The 23,832-nt window shown below is 37.2% G+C and overlaps 1 protein-coding gene across 3 annotated transcripts in view; it reads left to right on the top strand.

Annotated features, from left to right (window-relative positions):
- The window catches only part of DDX4 (DEAD-box helicase 4), a 49,498-nt gene that overhangs the window by 24,999 nt on the left and 667 nt on the right, over positions 1-23,832 (top strand). For all 3 annotated transcript variants that reach the window (XM_049768112.1, XM_049768114.1, XM_049768113.1), the window contains 9 exons: positions 1,223-1,365; positions 2,893-3,045; positions 4,818-4,972; positions 9,464-9,593; positions 11,323-11,489; positions 18,050-18,195; positions 21,112-21,211; positions 22,356-22,626; positions 22,993-23,103. In XM_049768112.1, coding sequence (XP_049624069.1) covers positions 1,223-1,365; positions 2,893-3,045; positions 4,818-4,972; positions 9,464-9,593; positions 11,323-11,489; positions 18,050-18,195; positions 21,112-21,211; positions 22,356-22,626; positions 22,993-23,103 — 1,376 coding nt within the window. The remainder of the gene's footprint in view (positions 1-1,222; positions 1,366-2,892; positions 3,046-4,817; positions 4,973-9,463; positions 9,594-11,322; positions 11,490-18,049; positions 18,196-21,111; positions 21,212-22,355; positions 22,627-22,992; positions 23,104-23,832) is intronic.

Raw genomic sequence — 23,832 nt, forward strand, 5'->3', positions numbered from 1 at the left:
CACACACACACACACACACACACACACACACACACACACACACACACACACACACACCAAGAACAACCAAGACTGCGCGTGCGCGCGCGCACACACACACACACACACCAAGAACAATCAAGGCTGGCATGGATTCGGGGAGAAAGGATCTCTCATTCATTGCCAGTGGGATTGGAGACTAGTCTAGACCTTTTGGAAAACAATATGGACATTCCTCAGAACGCTGGAAATGGAGCTTCCATATGACCCAACAAGATCACTTCCAAGGATACATTAGGACCACAGAAACACAATACAAAAAAAATGCCCTCTGCATGCCTGTATTCATTGCACTATTTACAATAGCCAGAATCTGGAAATAACCCTAACCCAACCCAAGATGCATGATTATAGATGAGTGGCTAAAGAAACTGTGGTACATCTACACAATGGAATCATAGTCAGCCATAGGAAAAATGAAATTTACTTAGACATGGATAGACATGGAGATTATTATATTGAGTGAAATGAACCAGAGGGAAAAGGGATAGACAGAATAATCTCACTCATTTGTAGCATATAATAAAAACAAGAGTAAGTATAGTAATAATATTCAGAGACAATTGAGATGAGGATCAAGTGGTCCAGTCCAGGGTAGAAAGCTCGCCACAAAGCAGTGAATGCAACTAGATAGAGAAGTTCGGGTCTGCTAGGATAATAATAGTTGGAACTGATCGCTCTGGATAAGAACTCAGTGCAGAAAGGGGAGAAAGTGACATGCAAGGTCCCTTTCCATTAACAGTGCTAACCACTGTATCAAAAAAGGGGGGCAAATTGCCTGCCCTACAGACAATTGGGGGTGAGGTATAGGGAGTGGGAGGAAATGGGAGATACTGTGGCAGGCAGTGTGCACTGTGAAAGATGGTCTGCTTTGTATGACTTAAACCCAACAAGGAACAATTTGAAAACAATTTGAAAGATTTGAAAAAATTGCTCAAAAAAATTAATAAAACAAGGTCAGTTACATGCAAAGTAAGTGCCTTACCCATTGTATTATCTATGGCCTAAGATATTTATTTTTGTGCTATTCACATGAGTATATAACATTTTAATAAGGATACAATATTTAAGGTATCTTTTAATTTGAAATTAGAACTTTAATAATGGAAAGTTCTATATTTTATATCTTTTAGTTTGTTGGATTTTCTTCTTATCTTTGTATTATAAATTCTTTATTTACAAGGACCAAAAGTAACCTACATACCACCTCCTCCACCTGAGGATGAGGACTCCATTTTTGCACATTATCAGACAGGAATAAACTTTGATAAGTATGATAATATTCTTGTTGAAGTATCAGGACATGATGCACCATCTGCAATTCTGGTCAGTATAATTATTCCCGTATTGATTAACATGTTCAAAAACATATACTAGCTTAATATTAAAAACCAGAAAAATTGACATTTAGTATATACTTTTCTAGGTTGGAAATTTATATCCTTAGTCCATCATCTGCATAAATTAATATCTATAGCAAAAGAGAGTATACTGTATTCCATTTTTCTCTACAAATCAGGATAGGAAATTTATTTGAATTTACTGTAAAGACTTAATTTTCCTAATGAATCATTATTCCTATTTCCTAAGCTTGTGAAAACTGTTGTTTTGGGGTGTGATTTGTCTTTTGTTTTTGTTTAGGGGCCATACCCAGCTGCGCTTGGGTTATTATTGGCTCTGCACTCAGAAGTTTCTCCTGGCAAGCTCTAGGGACCATATGGGAAGCTGGGGATGGAACCAAGGTCACATGCAGGCAAATGCCCTACCCACTGTGCTATCGCTCACACCCCAAAGTTGCATGATTTTCTAAGGAATAGCAGACTCCTTATTTCTCAGTTGATAAAGAACAGTTGTTATGGATGATAGTTACTTGTATCTGTTATTTAAGGGAATACAAAGAACATTTTAAAGACCCTCAACTCTTACTTTTTAGATTTGCAGTTAGGATTGGGTATCATGGAAAGTGGCCATAAGATGCTCAAGTACTGCTTAGATGTAGCTCCAATTAAAAAAGTTAGACAGCAGTGGAAGCAGGAGATCCAAATCTCAATAACTCTGGAGCTATAGCACAGTAGGAAGGACATTTCTTGCATGTTGCCAACCTGGGTCCAGTCCTTAGCATTCTGTATGGTCCCCCAAGTCTGCCAGGAGTAACCCTTGAACACTTCTAGGTGTGCCCCACCACCAAAAAAATGGAAAGAAAAAAAAAAGTACCAGTCAAGGAGAGTGGCCATGGGGTCAGAGCAATAGTACAGAGGGCAGGGCCCTATCCTTTTCATGTAGCCCGCCTGGTTTCCATCCTCACCATACCATATAATTCCCCTGAGACCCACTAGGAATAATTCCTTAGTGTAGAATCAGGAGTAACCCCTGAGCACCACTGGTGTGGCCCCCAAACCAAAAAATATCAACAAAGGCAGGTTAGGAGGGGTGCTAATTGGAGTGAATCTGGAGAAACTGGTAGGGGGACATGCCTAAGACTCAACTATGAATAACTTTATAAAACAGTGTATTTATAAATTTTGTTTTTTTTTATGGTCATACTGGCAGTGCTCAGGGATTACTCCTGGCTCTGAACTCAGAAATTATTCCCAGCATCTCAGGGCTATATAGAATGCCAGGGATCAAATCCTGGTTGGGCTCATTCAAGGAATTTCCTATCTGCTGTGTTGTCAATCTGGCCCCAGTTTTTTTCTTAAAAAGCTATAAATCCATCATCTGTAGAAGTACTTCTTAATTCTATAAAGTTAGATGTTCTATATTTTGAATAGGATTCTTTGGTAAGCAGATGTAATTCAGAGGAGGCTGGTTTTTATATGACATGAAATTTATTCATTGCTTTTTTTTATTTAGACTTTTGAAGAAGCTAATCTTTGTCAGACACTGAATAAAAACATTGCTAAAGCTGGTTATACTAAGCTGACTCCTGTGCAGAAGTACAGTATTCCTATTGTACTAGCTGGGCGAGATCTAATGGCTTGTGCTCAAACAGGATCTGGCAAAACTGTAAGTCATCTTCCCACATGCATTTTGCCCATATTTATGTGTTTTAAACATAGGTTCTTCACAAGTAGCTCGAAAATGTTGTTTTGCTTAATTGGGTAAAGGTTTATAGATGGTTTCAGTGCACTGTAATATAAAATGATGTGCTCTAACTTTTTATTATGTAGGGGTTTGTGCATTCTGTAAAAAGTATTTTGTAGGTATTTCTAGAGTAGAAAGTGATTTTTAAGTTATAGTTGTATAATCACTTTTAAAATATTTTTTTAACTTTCTGGGAACATGATAAACCAAAATGAGTCAAAGTCTCAGGTTATAAAACAGAGAAAGGGGCCGGAGCTGTGACACAGTGGTAGGGCATTTGCCTTGACTGACCCAGGATGGATGGTGCATTGATCCCTCAGCTTTCCATATGGTCCCCTGAGCCAGGAGCAATTTCTAAGCGCAAAGCCAGGAGTAGCCCCAGAGCATCACCGAGTGTGGCCCCAAAACAAACAACAAAACAAAACAAAAAAATCATAGAGAAAGGGAATAGATCATTTATGTCAAATAACTGATGACATTTTAGTCTAAAGAAGGTGAAATTGTACTTAGTCTATACTGTGATATAACCTTATCTTATGCTAATTAAAATCTGATGGAGAAATCTGGACCTATATTAAAGTGGTACTTGCCTTCCATGTGGCCAATCTGGGTTAGATCCCTCACATCCTATATTGTCCCTAGAGCCCACCAGGGCTCAGAGCTCAGAGCCAGGAGAAACCATTGAACATCATAGGGTTGTCACCCATTAACAACCAACCACAAAATAAAAAACCAAAAAAACTCTGATGAGACCATTGGTCTTTGGACTCATTTGTAGGATTTGCCTATTAAATAGGGTGCAATGACTCATTTCTAGGATCATTTTTGTCTTAATCATGCTCTATAATACAGGTAAAGGAAAATAAGATGTGTAATGCAACAGTTAATATGTAATGTAAGCATTATTTGGAGATATTAGGGGTATTTTGCTTAGTGAAAAAAATTGTGCCAGAGGTAATATTTTTGCCAGAGGAATTTCAGTAAAGTTTATATATTTAATAAATGAATTATTTCCCAATATTTGTTTTGTTCATGGGCCACTTTTATTATGTATTCTGAGTGATCACGATCACCTTTGGTTAATTTAGATAATTATGATTAATTTAGAACAAGACTTATAATTGAATGGATTTTCTTTAAGTTATATCTAAATTTCTTTGTATAAGTAATATATAATTCCTTATATAATTTCCCTATATAAATAAATTGATATTATTGAGACTAAAATAAAAAATTTAAAATATTTTATTGAGTAGATAAATTTTATCAATTTTTCTTTTTTTGTTTTTTGTTTTTTGGGCCACACCCAGCGGTGCACAGGGTTTACTCCTGGCTATCTGCTCAGAAATAGCCCCTGGCAGCACGGGGGACCATATGGGACACCAGGATTCGAACCAACCACCTTAGGTCCTGAGTTGGCTGCTTGCAAGGCAAACACTGCTGTGCTATCTCTCCAGCTATCTCTCCAGCCCCTTATCAAATTTCTTTTTTTATTTATTTATTTTTTCAAATTCCTTAATTGTATAATTTTTAAAGACCTAAATGTTAAAAAACTTACTGAAGTAAACTGTTTTTTTTTCTTAAATATACCAGCAGTATAAAAAATGATTGTGAAGCCCATATAAGGATGTGATATTTCTATAACGAAAAGAATAATGTGTGATAAATTTCTGAATTGTCTAATTTACTTCCAGGCGGCTTTTCTCTTGCCAATTTTGGCTCATTTGATGTCTGATGGAGTAACTGCTAGTCGTTTTAAAGAACTACAGGAACCAGAATGCATTATTGTGGCCCCTACTCGAGAATTGATCAATCAGATCTATTTGGAAGCCAGAAAATTTTCTTTTGGGTAAGCACATCTAGAATGCCACTGATAAAAGTTTTTCTTCAGAGTTTTTTTTTTTTTTCCTTTCTTTTTGGTTTTTGGGCCACACCCGGCAGTGCTCAGGGCTTACTCCTGGCTGTCTGCTCAGAAATAGCTCCTGGCAGGCACGGGGGACCATATGGGGCACCGGGATTCGAACCAACCACCTTTGGTCCTGGATCGGCTGCTTGCAAGGCAAACACCGCTGTGCTATCTCTCCGGGCCCCGAGAGTTTTTATTTTTTAATTGGGGGAGAAGGAGCTCCCAGTGGTACTTGGAATTTACTCTTACCTCTGCTCTAGGAGTCATTTCTGGCAGTGGTCGAGGGCCATTTTTGGTACTACTGATTGAATAGGTTAACAGCATGCCAGACAAAGGCCTTAATTAACTCTGTACTATCTTACCCCTCCCATTTATTTTGTATAAAGATTCTGGTTGCACATTATGCCCTTCAGTTATTCTTTTGATACATGGTGTAGTATATTTTACTGTTGTCATCCTCCTGCTTTTCAAAAAGATGTTTGTTGGAGGAAATGAATACTGAGAAGTCAGTTGGTCTTTTTCGATGCTTGCACAGTGTTCTAAAAGGTAGACTTTATTTTTTATTGTGATTATTTGATACTAAAAATAAAGTTGAAAATGAAAATTTGGGGGAGTTTTCAGTCAACCCAGTGGTACTCGGGCTACTCTTGGCTCTGTAATTGAGGGTGCTAAGGGGGCCATGTGCTATTTTTTTAATCTCCATGTGCTATTTTGGATTACACCTAGCCTTTCATCTGCAAAATATACACTTTATTTTATTTATTTATTTGGGGGGGGGGTCACATCCAGTCACGCTCAGGGATTACTACTGGCTTTGTGCTCAGAAGTCGCTCCTTGCAGGCTCGGGGGACAATACGGGATGCTGGTATTCAAACCAAGGTCTGTCCTGTATTGGCTGCATGAAAGGCAAACGCCTTACCACTGTGCTATTGCTCCAGCCCACACTTGCTCCATTTTAATTCCTTTTGCTATACCCAGCCCTAGCAATGAATATTATTATACAGTTATCTTTGCCCACTGTGGTGATATATTTGAAGGATTAATTCTGCACTTAAACTTTGGGAAAATTTATTTATAGACTAATTTTATATATTTTACTTAAATTATAAAATTAAAATTTTAATTTTTTATAAATTTATCTTTTTTGTGTGTGCTTGGATATGTCAAGGCCTCCTACATGTGAAATATATGCTTTCTAACACTTAGTTACATTCCTGGCCAAAGTCCATTTAAAAAATTGTTTTAAATAGATTTATTCTTAGGTTATTTTTTCTCATCCCTTTGTTAGAGCAAGTGCTTGGAAATATAAACATGTAGCTGTATTGTTTACATACTTCTCCACAGTGCTTATACATACCAGGGATTGGTGTACCAGAGATCCACTGTGTTTTGGTGCAAGAGACCCAAATGATTGTGTCCCTGGACTAGTACTTGGCATGCTGATTAGTACTGCATACAAGGTCTCATGTGCTGGGTACATTCTCTATCAGCTCTAAGCTTCTCATTTTAAAACTCCTTCCTAGCATTATCTTATTAAAATATTTTGAGTTGAGATTGTGAAATGTATTGATTTACATTTTAAGTACAAATTTTTCTATATCCAATTAACATAGTCTTATCACATGTGAGGTAAATTGTATTTTTGAAGTAACACTTTCCTTAGTAAATGTTTAAAAGTTAATTTGTGTATTATTTGATTTTTGGGCCACACCCAATGATGCTTGGCTCTGTACTCAGAAATTAATTCAGGAAAAGAAAGAAAGAAAACTCCTGGCACTCTGCTCAGAAAGAAAATAGAAACTGGAAGGTATCTCATTATCTAACTTGAAGTTCTACTACAAAGCCAGAGTGATCAAAACAGAATGGCATTGAAACAAAGGGTCAAATGGGTCAGACCAATGGGTCAAAATAGAAGATCCAGTGACAAACCTCCATGTATGCAGTCAATCTTTTTTTCTGTTAAGCTCAGGGGTTTCTCCTGACTATTTGCTCAGAAATCACTCCTGGCTTTGGGGACCATATGGGACTCTGGGGTCCATCCTGGTCAGCCACGTGCAAGGCAAAAACTACCACTGCACCATTGCTCCGGCCCCTCAGTAAATCTTTGATAAGGAAACCAAAACTTGCAGTAAAGTCAGTTGGTGTTGGAACAATTGGATAGCCACCTGTAAGAAATTAAAGATTGATCCATATCTCAAACCTTACACAAAAGTCAATTCAAACTGAATTAAAGACCTTGAAATTAGACCGAGATCCATAAGGTTCGTTGAGGTAAACATAGACAGAATGTAGGGATTAATCGGATCCATCCTACTCAGAATAAGTCTTGTAGCTCCTTGGGTTGGTGTGTAGACCACCCAATCTCACCTCTGGGTGTGGTCTGTTCCTTTCTAATACTCGGATTTTCAAGAAAATGTTCTCTTGTGCTTTCGGACTTCCCACAGAGGTGGCTGCTTCTTAGGAGCTGAAGGCTTACATGTTGGAATTCTTGAATCCATTTCAGGATGTGTGTGTGAGTGTGATTTCTTAAATCAATGTTTGTTTCTGGAGCCGGAGAGATAGCAGGAGGTAGAGTGCATGCAGAAGGACAGTGGTTCGAATCCTAGCATCCCATATGGTCCCCTGAGCCTTCCAGGAGTGATTTATGAGCGTAAAGCCAGTAGTAATCCCTGAGCGCTGCCAGGTGTGACCCGAAAACCAAAAACCAAAAAAAAAAAAAAATGTTTGCTTCCCGACCTGTGTCTCTCCAGTGTCCTGGCTTTAGAACCCGAGTATTAATTCTATAGCAGAATTCTCCAAGACTTAAAAGAAGTCTTGATGATAGGAAGAAGCAGCCTTGATGATAGGATGCCAGTGTCAAGGACTAAAGCATAAAATCTGAATAAATGGACAACATCAAACTAAAAAGTTTCTGTATGGCAAAGGAAACATGGGCTAAAATTAGAAGACAGCTAACTGAAGGGGGGAAATTTTTGCACTCAACCTTTCAGAAAAAGGGCTGATATCTGGGCCAGAGAGATAGCTTAGTAAGGTGTTTGCCTTGCATACAGAAGGATGGTGGTTTGAATCTTGGCATTTCATATAGTCCCTCGAGCCTGCCAGGAGCGATATCTAAGCATAGAGCCAGGAGTAACCCCTGAGCGCTGCCAGGTGTGACCCAAAAACCAAAAAAAAAAAAAATGTTGATATCTAGGATAAACAAAGTACTCTCAAAGGTTAATGCCACAAAAACTAAAACCCCATCAAAAATGGGGAGAGGAAATGAACAGACACTCAAGGAAGACCAATAGACACATGAAAAATGATCATCATTACATTATTAGAGAAATTCAAATCAAGATAACAATAGATAGCGTCTTAAATCAGTGAGGGATGGTACATAGCAAAAATAATGGGAACAATCTCTCTTGGCAGTGTGCTATGGTGAGAAAGAAACTGTCGTCCACTGCTGGTGGAAATGCTGCCTGGTCAAACCCCTTTGGAAAACAGTATGGAGGGTTTTCAGTAAACTCAAAATTGAGCTGCCATATGACCTAGCAATCCATCTTTTGGGTATTTATCCCCAGGACAGAAAAAAACTGAATAGCGTTATGCCCACCATTAATAGCTAAGACTTGGAATAAATCTAGATGTTTAATAGCAGACAAGTGGATCATGAAGATGTGGTACATATGTACAATAGAATACTACATAGATGTAAGGAAGAATGAAATCATGCAATTTGCTTCAACAGATGCTAAGATATTATGTTAAATGCAGTGAGTCAGAATAAGGAGGATAAATATAGAATGATATTATATGTAGTATTTAGGATAACTGCATGAAGAAATGCAATGGTCTAAATGCGAATTGTCTTGATTGAACATTCTTGGCCCCAGAGTATAACAAGGAAAGGAAAGAAATTTAGTGGAGGAGGAGAAATACAAATATGATAGATAGGGCCGGAGAGGTAGCCTAGTGGTAGGGCATTTGCCTTGCATGCGGCCAACCCAGGACCAATGGTGGTTTGATTCCTGGCATCTCATACGGTCCCCTGAGCCTGCCAGGGGCGATTTATGAGCACAGAGCCAGGAGTAACCTGAGCATCGCTGGGTGTGACACCCCTCCCCCCAGTATACTAGAATGGGCCAGGGGACAGGCAGTCTCAGATCCATTGGTGGAGATTTAAAAAAAAAAATACAACTAAATATCCAAGCCAAAGTCAACACAATAGAATCAAGAGACCCAAACTCTTAACAATCTAATCTGTAAATGGGCCTGTTATACTGGCAGGCTAGGGGCAAAGGGTTGTGGTATGGGAAATACGCTGGGAACATGAGAAAGGGAGATTGACACTAGTGGCGGAAATGGCCCTGATTTATTGTATATTTTGTTAGAATCAAATGTTTAATTTTTAGATATATAGAAAATAGCATTTCTTTTTCTTGTCAATAGGACTTGTGTAAGAGCTGTTGTCATATATGGGGGAACCCAGTTGGGGTATTCAATTCGACAAATATTACAAGGCTGTAATATATTATGTGCTACTCCTGGGAGATTGATGGATATCATAGGTAAAGAAAAGGTAAGTTTTATAGAGAATAAAATGTTATGCCTTTTTTGTATGTACAGGAAAGAAAAGAATAGCATGAATAGTATATGAATATACTTATTTTAAGCACCATTTATGTCAGAACCTTGTATTTTTTGTTTTAAGATCACACCTGGTTGTACTCAGGGGTTACTCATGACTCTGTACTCAGAAATCAGTCTTGGGTGGTAGGGGATCATATGGGATGCCAGGAACTGAACCTTGGTCTGCAGCGTGCAAAGCAAACATCCTATCCATTGTAGTATTGTTCCTGCCCCCACCCACCCTTGTCAGATTTTTATAGATGTTACCATGTAATTTTTATAATGGTCTTGTAGAGAATAATATCTTCCATTTTTCAATGATATCATGGGTGATAAATTTAAAACCTCATGGTATTGCTGGTAAGTAATAAACTAGGGTTCAGAACTGGATCTGGTTAAAGAATTCACAACTTGTATCCATTTCACTGAGAAAAAATAACATTTGAATGCTTTCACTACTTTTAAATGTGTTAATGAAATCGTTTATTTCTTGATAAAAGATCTTTTTGGGCGGCCACACCCCGTGACGCTCAGGGGTTACTCCTGGCTATGTGCTCAGAAATTGCTCCTCGGGGACCATATGGGACACCGGGGCATCAAACCACAGTCTGTTCTAGGCTAGCATCAGCAAGGCAGACACCTTTACCACTACAGGCTACTACTCTAGCTCCTTGATAAAAAATTTTGTGATATCTAATTTGTCTTCTGGTTAAGCACTAATGTGAGTCAGAATTATTTTTCTTTTCTGATTTTAAAAAATTTAGATGTTATAGTGGCCAGAGTGATAGCACAGCAGGTAGGGGATTTGCCTTGTCGAACCTAGATTTGACCCTAGCATCCTTGAGTATGTGAGGATTGATTCCAGAGTGCAGAGCCAGGAGTAACTGCTGAGTACCATTGAGTGTGGCCTAAAAATTAAAGAAAACGATGCTATATACTATGTCATACAACTATACGTCATATTTATGAACCTGATCCCCGAGCCCCCGAGGATTTTTTCTGAATGTACTAATAAAAACATCCTTTCTACAGAAAGGCATTTTTCTGGGGTTGCTGATTAGCAGTATTCAGGGGAATTCACCTTTGACATTCACTAAAATTTACTAAAATTCACTAAACTTCCAGGATAGCATTTTTACTTTGTTCAGGTAAAGAAGTTTCCCAGTATTTTTTAGTTCCTCAACTAAAATTTACTAAGATTTTGAGGAGTTTGAATTGAATTACAAGTATTTTAAGAAATTGAATATGTAATATTAAGAAATTTTATTTTTTATATTAAGAGCCTGACACTTAACAATATTATAGGTAACACATTATGCAGCACAGTTTAGGGAAGTACTGGCCACTACAATAAGTACTGGTTTTACATATGTGCCTTTTAAAAATTTTTAAATGATGTAAAAGATTATTACTTCAGACATTATTCACAATTCAAGTGCTTACTAGATACATGTGAATAATGAGTGGCATCTTAGTGCAGATACAGAATTTTAAAGAAATTGTTGAAGGTTCAGTTATGTGCTGTTCTAGTTTTTTTTTTTAGACTGATAAAATGTTTTTATAACATTGGAGAAAATTATGAACAGCAGTAAACAGTATTGTTTAAGTAAACTTTTAAACTACTTCTTGTACCTTAAAGTACACATTTTCTAGTCTAACCCTTGCAAATTTCCTTAAAGATTGGTCTCAAACAAGTCAGATACTTAGTTTTGGATGAAGCTGATCGTATGTTGGATATGGGTTTTGGACCAGAAATGAAGAAGTTGATTTCTTGCCCAGGAATGCCTTCAAGGGAACAACGTCAAACCCTCATGTTTAGTGCAACTTTTCCAGAAGAAATTCAAAGGTAAATTTTTTTATTGAAAATAATCGTTTTGGGGCCGGGTAGGTGGCGCTGGAGGTAAGGTGTCTGCCTTGCAAGCGCTAGCCAAGGAAGGACCGCGGTTCGATCCCCCGGCGTCCCATATGGTTCCCCCAAGCCAGGGGCGATTTCTGAGCACATAGCCAGGAGTAACCCCTGAGCATCAAACGGGTGTGGCCCAAAAACCAAAAAAAAAAAAAAAAAAAAAAAAGAAAATAATCGTTTTATATATGTTATTGTGAAAAGAGAATCAATAGAGGTATTCTATTTAGTAGGGGGCACTAAGTGTCCCAGAGTGACACCAGAGGTTACTCTCAGTTCATGCTGGGGTACCATGTAGTGCTGGGATCAAACCTTGGTCAGCTGCATGCATGAAACAAATGGCTTATCCTTTATACTCCCTTAAAAAAATATATAGCGGTCGGAGAGATAGCACAGCAGGTAAGGTGTTTGCCTTGCATGCGGAAGGTTACTGGTTCAAATCCCGGCATCTCATATGGTCCCCCGAGCCTGCCAGGGGTGATGGGCGTAGAGCCAGGAATAACCTCTGAGCATTGCCAGGTGTGACCCAAAAACCAATAAAAGCAGAAGTGGAATATGATAAGGAATGTTGCATAATGGTAGAACACTTGCTTTGAAGCCATGAGCCCTGGCTTTGATTTCTAATATCACAGGTACCATCAGGAGTGATACCTAAGTAGAGTCAGAAGCATTTGCTAAGCTGAGTGTGACCAAACATCTTTGTAAAAGTAAGATGTTTATTCAGTAAGTAAAAAGGAAGGAGAGAAGTAAAGATACATGCTCAGGAGAGATCATCTGCTTCTCAAGAGTGAAAAAAGCAAAGTATACCCTACAAGCATGCATAGATAAGTTTTAGAAAAAAAAAGTAATTGTATTCTGAAATCTTTACCAAGTTTTTCAGCGCCATATTTATTTGCCATATTCTGGACTTGAATTAAGACTACATTATATTACAATGAATAGGTATATAGCATAGCACAGAATTAGACTGCTATAAGTATGTACTAAATGAAGTTATTTTCTGTAGTTATGCCATCTTTTCAGACAGAACCCAAAGTTTTTTAGTGCTCAGAGGTGCAGCACATGTTTGGGAGGTGGTGGGTGGCTCTAGCTATTCTGGAGGAAGAAGAACATGGTATCAGAACTTCATTAGGACTCCTGCATACAAAGCATGCACTACAACCATTGGAACTGTTTCTCTGGCTTCCAAATTAAATCGAGGAGCTTTGGAGAATTAGACCTTTGCTAGAACATTGAGTTCAAAAACTGTTGACAGATGTTTTTAGTTTTATACTGATATCATGTGGTCCAGAGATTAAGATGGCATATTTCTTCTAGAATGGTGACTTCCTGTTGCTACTGTCTTGCCCATAGAACATTGAAGTACCCAGATAGCTTTTTTAACTTTTAATTCAGTAAGATACTTGCTGTTTTTCTCTTGAAAAATGTTTCTCCTTCTGAAAATTGAATCCCCCCCCCAATCTGAAAAATTTATATATGGCTGAGTGGACCATATTTACAGTGGGAAACCCAGATTTCCCATTGTAATAGTTGCTGGGGAAAATAATTAGGCCACTTTTTCTCCCTGGTTTTACAGCTATGTCATGCCAGATAAAGAGTTTTTGATTCAAGTAATTATTTTACCCTTTGAGAAAATAATCTGTCCTCATGATTATTTTTATTCTGGCTTTTTTTACTGTTTTTTTTTTCTCTTTAGTTACCATATTTTCTGGCATTTAAGACGACTGGGTGTATAAGACGACCCCCTAATTTTGCAGTTAAAACATAGGTTTGGGCCTATATTCGCTGTATCAGACAGAACGTTCCTGTGCTGCAACTGTATGTACCACAGTGAGCCAATCACAACAAACAAAGGTTTAAAGGTTATACTGTAATAGACTTCCTCTCTGACTCTAGCCAATCTGAGCAGGCTTTTTACAGTGTAGATTCGGGGTCCAGAACATTGTCTAATTTGCATGCATAAAAAGCCTGCTTGGATTGGCTGAGTTAGAGAGGCAGTCCGAGCAGCCTTGAAGTGATTGGTGCAGGATCAAGTTGGAAAATTCGTTTTGTGGCAATATTCAGACAATTTTTGTTTAGGGGGGCATATTGAAACATTTTTGGGGGTATACTCTGTGTATAAGACGACCCCGATTTTCGGTTGACTTTTTTTTTTTTGTTTCAAAAGTCATCTTATATGCTGGAAAATACGGTATCTTACTGGCTGTTAGTGTTTTTGTATTGTGATATAGTATGACTTATGGATCCCATGATTATGTACTTGTTCTAACACATTTGCTGAGTAGTGTGTTTCTTGGTCTGATACATGGGTCTAAAGATTTAACTTGCTAGATAAGTGAAAGTAAATCTAAAAGGACTTTAGGGGGAAATGTTGTTGTTGTTGTTTTTGGTTCACATCCTGCGACAGGGATTCGAACCACTGTCCATCCTGGATTTGCTGCTTGCAAGGCAAACACCCTACTGCTATGTTTATCTCTTTGGCCCCTAGAGGGAAATCCTTAAAGCATTTGGTCAGTTGGTAGAATTTATTTTTAGTGGTATTGTATAAGGTAATAGTGTCAATATTTAAATAGTGTTCTAAATTAAAAATGGAATATAATTCTCATGATCATCTCTGATAATTAATACTAGGTAGGCAACTACATAAAATTAGCAAATACTTTTTCTGCTGCTAATTTGATTTTCAAATTATCCTGAAATAGGAAATATTTGAATATTGACTAGAGAAAATATTTAATATGTGGACTGGAGAAATAGTATAGCAGAAAAGGTACTTATATGCAGCCAATATGGGTTTGATCTCTGGCACCCTTTTTGGCCTCTTAATCCATCCAGGAATGATCTCTGAGATCAGAACCAGGAATAAGCCCTGAGCATTACCAGATGAGGCCCCACCCAAGAAACCAAAATCAAACCAGATAATTAATGTGCACTACCATTAGTCAGTATAATTTGACTTGTATGAGCTTTCAGATTGTAAAAACTATAAGAATTATATGACAAAAATAGTAATCTTGCTTATATCCTTTCTTTTCATTTTGTATTAGTAATAGTTCCAAAATAATCTGCTCCTTTTATATGTTAATGTAAAATAAACCCTTCTAAGTCTCCCATCTTTGCAGATTAACTTTCTTGTACACAAGGCATAATTTCTGCCTTGTGCACTTTATATTCATTAATCTTGTTTCATCTTTCTTTTTGTTTGGCATACCTTAATCCAGGCATCACTATTCCACATTGCTTGGTGCTTCCCTAACTAGATGATTTCTAAATACACTTTTTATCTATTTCCTGCAGATATATGATAGAAACTAAACCACTTTAACATTGTTGGAATTTTTGTCTTCAGTAATATATCATAATGCTGATTTAACAGTATTACATTTTAACATTAAATATTAAAATATTTTAACATTAAATATTTAAGATATGTAAATGTTAAAACAATCAGATATGGGGGCCAGAACAGTGGCATAAGTGGTAGGGCTTCCCATATGGTCCCCCAAGCCAGGAGCAATTTCTGAGCCCATAGCCAGGAGTGACCCCTGAGTGTCACAAGGTATGGCCCCAAAACCAAAAAAAATAAATAAAATACATAGTTTGGGGAATATTTTTAAAGAATAAGATATTTTAACTTACAGTAATTGCTTTTATAATGATGTATTTATCTCCCTTTCTATGAGTACCTCAAAGTCAAATAAGCATATTAATCATTGTACATCCAGTGCCTTGTATCATGTATGCCTACAAGACACTAATTTTAGTGAATGAAAACGATGGACAACCAAAAATTACAGTTGATTTTAAGGAGTATGGCTAAGTAGGAGTGTGCTTGTCCCTAGAATATATACAAAAGATGCCTTTTAGTTTTGTTTTTGTTGTTGAGAGTGAAAGACAGCAGAAAGAAGCACAATGATTTATTTATTAAGATTCAGAATATGCTATATGAACTTACATTCTAGGAGGTAACTTGAAAATAAAAGACTGCTTGCTGTTTAGGAGAGTAGAGGACTGAAAATAGATCTTTCTCTTTTTGGAGGCCACACAGTTTTGTTCTTCCAGTAGTGCTTAGGGGACCTTGCAGTGCTGGATGTTGAGTGAGTACTCAGATCACTGAACTATTATTTCCTTCTCTTTTTGGGGGGGGGGGGTAGGGTCACATCCAGTAGCGCTCAGGGGTAACTCCTAGCTCTATGCTCAGAAATCAGTCCTGGCAGGCTCAGGTGACCATATTAGATGGCGGGATTTGAACTACCATCCTTCTGCATGCAAAGCATAGGCCTTACCTCATGCTATCTCTGCAACCTCGTATTTCCTTCTCTTAAACCTTCTCCTCCTCCCACTTCCTCATCCTACCCTTTTCTCTGGTTTACAGAGTTATTTATAATACAGTTATTTCTGACATTCAGTATTCCAGTACCAATCACACCAACATTGTTACATACCCTTCACCCTTGTCATCAGTCAGTTTCTCAATCTGCCAAAGCCTGCTCCTTGGAAGGTATAAGTAATTTACTTAATACTGTTTGATATAACTAAATGATAATGGAATTATTATTTTTTTTGTTTTGTTTTTGGGTCACACCTGGCAGCACTTGGGTTACTCCTGGCTCTGTGCTCAGAAATCGCTCCTAGCAGGCCTGGGGGAAATTATGGGACATTACCGTCCTTCTGCATGCAAGGCAAATGCCCTACTTCCATGCTATCTCTCTGGCCCCAATAATGGAATTATTTAAAAAAAAAAACTTCACTGAAAGAAAATTTGTGAGAATTGTCATACGTACAGTGAGGTCTCATTACCTGACAGTGTACTAAGCTGTTTATTTCTAGTTAAGCAGTCTGTTGTTGATTTTGTTTGTTGAACTTACATGGCTTATATGAAAATTTCACATCTAATTTGGTGTATTACTGGGAAATCAGTATTAAGATTCTGGGGGTTTTGCGTGGTCCAGACATCAGCTAGAAAACCAGCATACCTGATCATTAGCAAGTCTACTTTTTTTCCTTTTTTTTTTTTGGTTTTTGGGCCACACCCGCCGGTGCTTAGGGGTTATTCCTGGCTGTCTGCTCAGAAATAGCTCCTGGCAGGCACGGGGGACCATATGGGACACAGGGATTCGAACCAACCCCCTTTGGTCCTGGATCGGCTGCTTGCAAGGCAAAAGCCACTGTGCTATCTCTCTGGGCCCTACTTTTTTTTTTTCTTTTTGGGCAACACCCATTGACACTCAGGGGTTATTCCTGGCTTTGCACTCAGAAATCGCTCCTGCCAGGTTCAGGGGACCATATGGGAAGCCAGGGATTGAACCCAGGTTCGTCCCAGATCAACAGCATGCAAAGGCAAATGCCTTACTGCAGTGCCATCACTCAGGCCCAGGTCTTCTTTCTTTTATCATAAAAATTATTCTCCATAATAAGCAGTTTCTTTCCCCTTTCTATCCCCATGTTTTGGGTGGTGTGAAGTAAGATTTCTTATACTGATATCAATATGTGAGTTAGTATGCTTTATATTAGTGTGCCTTAAGCTCAAGTATGAGTTGCTTGATGTTACTGATACAAGCTAAAAACAAAGCCTGTCATCTCTTGTCTTATTTATTTGCCTGTTATGCTAAACAATATTATTCTGAGTCAGAAAGATAAATGAGCATGAGCTTTGCATGCAGGTGGACCTACTATGATCTCTGACACCATATTGTCCCCAAGTACCTGTGTGGTTTAAAAACAACCACCACCAAAACTACATTTATTTTTATGCTTATCTTGAAGAGAAAATAAATACTCTCATCTGTAACCTGATTTAAAATGTTCATTCAAAGTATCATAATTTAGTGAGTCATATTTTCAGGAAACAATTTACATAAAAACAGTAACTGAGGAAAGGGATTTTTTTGTTTTTTGTTTTTTGGGCCACACCCGTTTGACGCTCAGGGGTATTCCTGGCTATGTGCTCAGAAATCGCCCCTGGCTTGGGGGACCATATGGGACGCCGGGGGATCGAACCGCGGTCCGTCCTACGCTAGTGCTTGCAAGACAGACACCTTACCTCTAGTGCCACCTTCCCGGCCCCAGGAAAGGGATTTTTGCCATAGACTTGCAATTTCAATTTTCAATAAACATTTCTGCTTGGTTTAATATTTTGATTGAGCATGTAAATATATTTTCTAGTTAAGCATTCTGTTGTTGATTTTGTTTGTTGAGCTTATATAACTTATATGAAAATTTCACATCTAATTTGGTGTATTACTGGGAAATCAGTATTAAAATTTTGTGGGTTTTGCATGGTCCATGACAACTGATCAAAGTATATAGATATATACTTTGTACCATTTTCCATGATCAACACATCCACTTGAAATTATTGCAATCTAACACTGATCTTTCACTAACAATTTTGATATATTTGGCAGAATTTTTTGCTCTTATTTTTTAATACAGCTTATCTTACCACTGTTTTAGTCCTTCTAGTATTGTTTGAACTAGCACTGCATTTTTCTGCATTTAAGGTTGGCTGGTGAGTTTCTAAAGACCAATTACTTATTTGTTGCTGTTGGACAAGTGGGTGGAGCATGCAGGGATGTCCAGCAGACCATTCTCCAAGTTGGCCAGTATTCGAAAAGAGAGAAACTTGTTGAAATTCTACGAAACATAGGTATTGTACAGTGATAACAGTATTTTCATGACTTTGATTTTTAAAATGTAATTTAAAAATGTTTTGAGAATTGTCTGCATTAGTTTTAATAATTTTTTTATTTTCTGTACTATTTTTCACAAAAAACTTCTGGATACATCCTTTTCTACATAGGTTAAATCGAATTTAATATTTAGTTTAACGATATTTAACTGAAACTTATTCTAGCAGAGATAGAAATTGTTTTAGAAAATAAAATAGACATGTCTTTATATCAGTCTCTATATAGTCCATCAAAAGTTAAGTTTCTTGGGTTGGGAAGATGACTCAAAGGGGTGGCCTGCATTATTTGCATATAGAAGCCTCAGATTTGATTTGCAGCATTGCACTGCATGGTCTGCCAGCACTGCTGGGAGCACCACTGGTATGACCCCAAAATGAAAGAAAGCAGAAAGAAAAAATATTCTTCCATTTGTAGTTTCAGCTTCTGTTTCCTAAGACATGCAACTTTAATGCCCTAGTTTTGCTCCTTGTTAATACTGATGAGAAATCTAACCCCTACCAAAAAAGAACTGCCCACATGTGCACAAGTGTAGGTTGATCAGAGCTTTTATATATGTGAGGGATATTGAGCCACATCCCCAATCCAGAAATAATTTTTATTCGTAATAAAAATTGTATTTCTTTGAGGTACTGGTAACATTTTCATGTAAATAAAATTTTCTAATATTTAACAATGTTTTGCTACTTCACAGGCTAAGTATATTTACAAACTATAACATCCCCACTTTTAGTAATGACATTTTCAAATTTGAGTCTCTATATTGGGAGAATGAGAGGTCAGGAAAGCCATTGAATTTCTAGTGAAGGGGAGATGGGCCAACAGTTAAGAATGTTGACTTCAAATGTGCTCACATATATAGTACATATATTAAGCAGTACATATATTAAGTTGGTTAAAGGCTACAGCGTTTGTCAGGTGCCCCAGTAATTTAGCTTGGAAATTGAAGGATGCAGTGCTTCTCCTTGCAATGCTCAGAGAACATGTATGCCAGGGATCATATTGAATTTTGGGGTATGTCTTAACCCTGTACTCTCTACAACTCTCAAATGCACTTTAAGCTGCTTTAGTTATTGCTGAATTTTATTTTAAAAAGAAAATTTAATGGAGGTCACCCTCATTAGTGGAGGGAAGCTTGGAGACACTTCTGGGGATGCTTGGCTGTATAGGCATGATTATATATTACGGTGCTTTAATAATAGAGGCAAGTTGTCCTTGAGTTTCATACAAGCAGATATGAATAATGTAGATATTGTGCTTATAAGTACTTCATAATCAAAAAGTCTTAATTAGCTTTTCAAAGGTCTTCGTGGCTTTCAAAAAATCTTCAGTAGCTTTTCTAATGATACCAACAAATGTGAAATAGGAAAATAAAGTTTGAAATGAAAGGTTGTAGACAGAGGGGCCCGGAGAGATAGCACAGTGGCGTTTGCCTTGCAAGCAGCCGATCCAGGACCAAAGGTGATAGCTTCGAATCCCGGTGTCCCATATGGTCCCCCGTGCCTGCCAAGAGCTATTTCTGAGCAGACAGCCAGGAGTAACCCCTGAGCACCGCCGGGTGTGACCCAAAAACCAAAAAAAAGAAAAGGTTGTAGACAGAGACCCTGTCATTTTTTAAGTGTAATTAATATTTAACAGGTGGTATGCAGCATAATGATATATAGTGTTATATATATTGTGAAATGACCCATTGCAGTAAGCTTAATAGCTGTCATCATAGTTTTAGAATTGTTTTGTGATGAAAACTATTAAGAATTACTCAATATTCTCATTGCAGCACAAGACAAGATTTTATTTCATATAGTGGTCAGTAGTACTTCTTTATGTAGATAAATTACAATTTCTTTATCCACTCACCTTTGACTAGCCATTGGAGTGTTTCTAGATCTTTGCTTTTGTAAATAGCAATGTAGTGAATATTGGCATGTACATATCTTTTTGAAACAATACTAAAGGGTATCATTACTGAATTATAAAGTTCTAATTTTTATTTTTGTAAAGTTTTGCATACTATTTTTTATAGAATCCGAACCAGACAATAGTCAAAAGTTCCTGCACTGTAAAATGTAATGGCTAAAATATAAAGAATACCCTACAGAAATGGGACAAAATAGTCATATACCATATACATTTGACAGAGGACCAATATTCAGTATCCAAGATACATAAAGTTCTAGCAAAACTCACCATTACCAACAAAATAAACCTCAATAACAAAAGGAGAAAGAGCTAAAGACATTTGTTTGACCAACAGGACTATATAAAAAAAAGTGCTGTTCATCACTAATTATCACCAGAGAAATGACAGTGAGATACTATCTCATACCAGTGAGACCTGCCTCTGTCAGTGCTTCATAAAGTGGGCGACATCTTCCTTGGGGAGATGCTGGAACAATTCGGGGTGTGGATGGTAATTCAAGTGCAGTTTCAGGGTGCTTTTCACTTAAAGGCAGCAGATTTACAACGGGGGTAATGAGAGACCATTTTTCCTGAAATTGGGGGGCAACAGGCCAAATAAGTAGAGGAACCTCCTGCCTTTATTACAAAGAAAAATCTGGAAATAGTGATGGTAGGGGATGGTGTGGAGAAAAAAGAAATCCTCATTCACTCTTGGTAAACTGTTGTCTGGTTCAGCTTCTACAAAAAATAGTTTGTTCTCATAATTAAAAATAAAAAAATAGTATGCAAAACTTTACAAAATTTAAGAATTAGATTAAGAATTAGAACTGTTCCTATAACCAGGTGTGATTGTTGGATTCTAATGTATGAGATAGTTTATTACTCACTGCTTTTCTACCCTATCCTGCATCGGGTTTTTTTTTCACTCTTTTAATTTTAGAGTTTGAATTTGAATATTCATTTGCATTTGTTCTCAGGTGATGAAAGGACTATGGTCTTTGTTGAAACAAAGAAAAAGGCAGATTTTATTGCTACTTTCCTTTGTCAAGAAAAAATATCAACTACCAGTATTCATGGGTGAGTGCATCAGTTCCTTTGTAGGAAGATCTTTTTTTTTTTTTTTTTGGTCTTTTGTCTTTTGTCATTTGTCACTTGCTAAGGAACTTCAACCTATAGAGCTAATTAGAAAAATTGCAGGATTGGGGTTCAGAATTCTTAATTCCTAAATTCATTTTCAAGTATTTTTAAAATTAAGTAAGTGATGAGGAAGATTTTTAAAAAGTCTTTCATGTGTCCCAGAAGTGCTGTGCTTGCCTAGCACATGGCTGCAGCACTAACATTGGTTTGAATCTTGGCACCATACGTGGCTCCCCACCACCACCAGTTGTGACCCAAAAAAGCAAACCATAAATGTCTATTATATTGTTGTCCTGAGTAGTGCCATTTTCTCAAAAAGATCTCTAGACTCTTTGATACTTAGTTTTCCTCTGTTAAATCTCATCTTCCTAAGGCCTGACATTTTATTTAGTTTAATGATTTAATAATTTTAAATGAGTGATTTTTATATATAACTACAAATACTTATAGTTAGTATTTAAATGTTTTAAATGTGATTAAAATTTTTGTTATTTTTTGTTCCACACTTAGTAATGCTCAGGAACTACTCCTAGTTTTGTACTTGGGGGTTTCTTCTGTTGGTGGTGCTCAGAGGCCCATGAAGTGCCAGGGATTGAACCCAGGCATACTACAGGAAAATCATGTGGTTAGCCCTTTGAACTGTCTCTCATTCTTATAAAAGAAACTTTATTGGGCACTTTATTAGTGTATATAAAATAGTAATCTATGAAAGCATTATAATCAGGAAGTCATATATTTTTTGCTAAGACTAGATAAGATTATTAATAGAAATTAGGTAAGATCTGACATTTGTCATTCTTAAAACTTTAAATCTTACCTCTTTATATTAGCTTGCTCTCTTACCTCATTTACAAATGAGGATAGTTGTAGCCTCAAAACTATTGTGAAAAATAAATAAAATATTAGCTTGAAATGAATTAGTGTCCAATCTAGTATGTAACAAGATTAATGTCAAATGTTATTTTTAGTAAAATATTTATATTTAGTAAAATTTACTAAAATGAGTAAGGTTGATATTATACATTAAAATCAAATGGTTCTCTGTAATAATTTTTTAAATAGATGTAATACATTTTTTTCCTAGTGACCGGGAGCAGAGAGAGAGAGAACAAGCTCTTGGGGATTTTCGCTGTGGAAAGTGCCCAGTTCTTGTTGCTACTTCAGTAGCTGCCAGGGGGCTAGATATTGAAAATGTTCAGCATGTTATCAATTTTGATCTTCCTTCTGCCATTGATGAATATGTGCATCGAATTGGGCGTACTGGTCGTTGTGGAAATACTGGCAGAGCTATTTCCTTTTTTGATCCTGAATCAGATAACCATTTAGCACAGCCACTAGTGAAAGTACTGTCAGATGTAAGTTTGTTTTTTTTGATTTCATGAATAATGTTCTTAATTTACATTAATGTATACATTAAGATTGTATACATATATGTAGATTTAGGAAAAGTAAACTATTCCAGTTACAATTTGGAGGGGGGTGGGTATTTGGGCCACACCCAGTAGTACAGGGCTGACTTCTGGCTTTGAGTTCAGATATCACTCATGGTGGGCTTTAGGGTACCATATGAGGTACTGGGGATCTAACCTAGGTCAGCTGTGTGCAAGGCAAGTACCCTGCCCACTGTAGATTCACTGTCTCCTTCCCCCATTACAATTATTGAGGCTTTAGTTTTTGCATACTGTATGTAAAGTTCTTTTCTTTTTTTTTTTTTTTAATAGGCTCAACAGGATGTTCCTGCTTGGTTGGAAGAAATTGCCTTTAGTACATATATTCCTGGCTTGAGTGGTAGTACAAGAGGAAACATTTTTGCATCAGTTGATGCTAGAAAGGTGAACTGAGAATTAAAATAAAAAACTTAATTTTGTTATTTTATAAATACTTTAGCTACTAGTTTGTGGTACCTTTCAATTATTAGCAACTATTATAAACCAGTATTGTCATGTTTAGAAGAAAATCCTCAGTGGGGGTGTGTGGGAAGTTGGATCAAAATTAGCAGTGCTCTGGAACTATTCCTGTATTTGCTCAGGAGTGACCCCTGGCTGTTCCAGATGAACTATTTGCAGTGCCAACAATTGGACTGGGGTTGCTTGTGTATAAGGGAAGCCTCTTGCCTCCCATATTCTCTCTCCAGCAATCTCTAAAATGTTATGCCCATATATTTTAGTCCTAAAAGTAAGGTGAAACTTTAGGATTTCTGTTTATACATCCTCTTTGTCTGAATTTGCAGGCATTTAAAATTTTCAATTTGGGATTCTCTGGCTCTTCTGTACAAATTATTTTTGGAAAGGTGCATGTCATTTGTGATGTGTCAGTATTCTCTTTATTTAGATAAAGCATATCAGCCATTAAATAATTTGTTTATGATCTACTGGGAACTAGCTCTAGGACTTTGATTTTGATTCCCCAGCATCACATGGTTCCCCAAGCACAATGCAATGGCCCTGGTGATGTCAAAGCACTACTATTTCGCACCCTTCTCCCTCTCTCCCACCATTCCCTCCAAACAGATCCCATTACTGGTTGAACACTAAAGTGTCAGATGCTGCTGGGCTGGGTGT

Source organism: Suncus etruscus, chromosome 2, assembly GCF_024139225.1.
Source record: "Suncus etruscus isolate mSunEtr1 chromosome 2, mSunEtr1.pri.cur, whole genome shotgun sequence".
NCBI classification, from domain to species: domain Eukaryota; kingdom Metazoa; phylum Chordata; class Mammalia; order Eulipotyphla; family Soricidae; genus Suncus; species Suncus etruscus.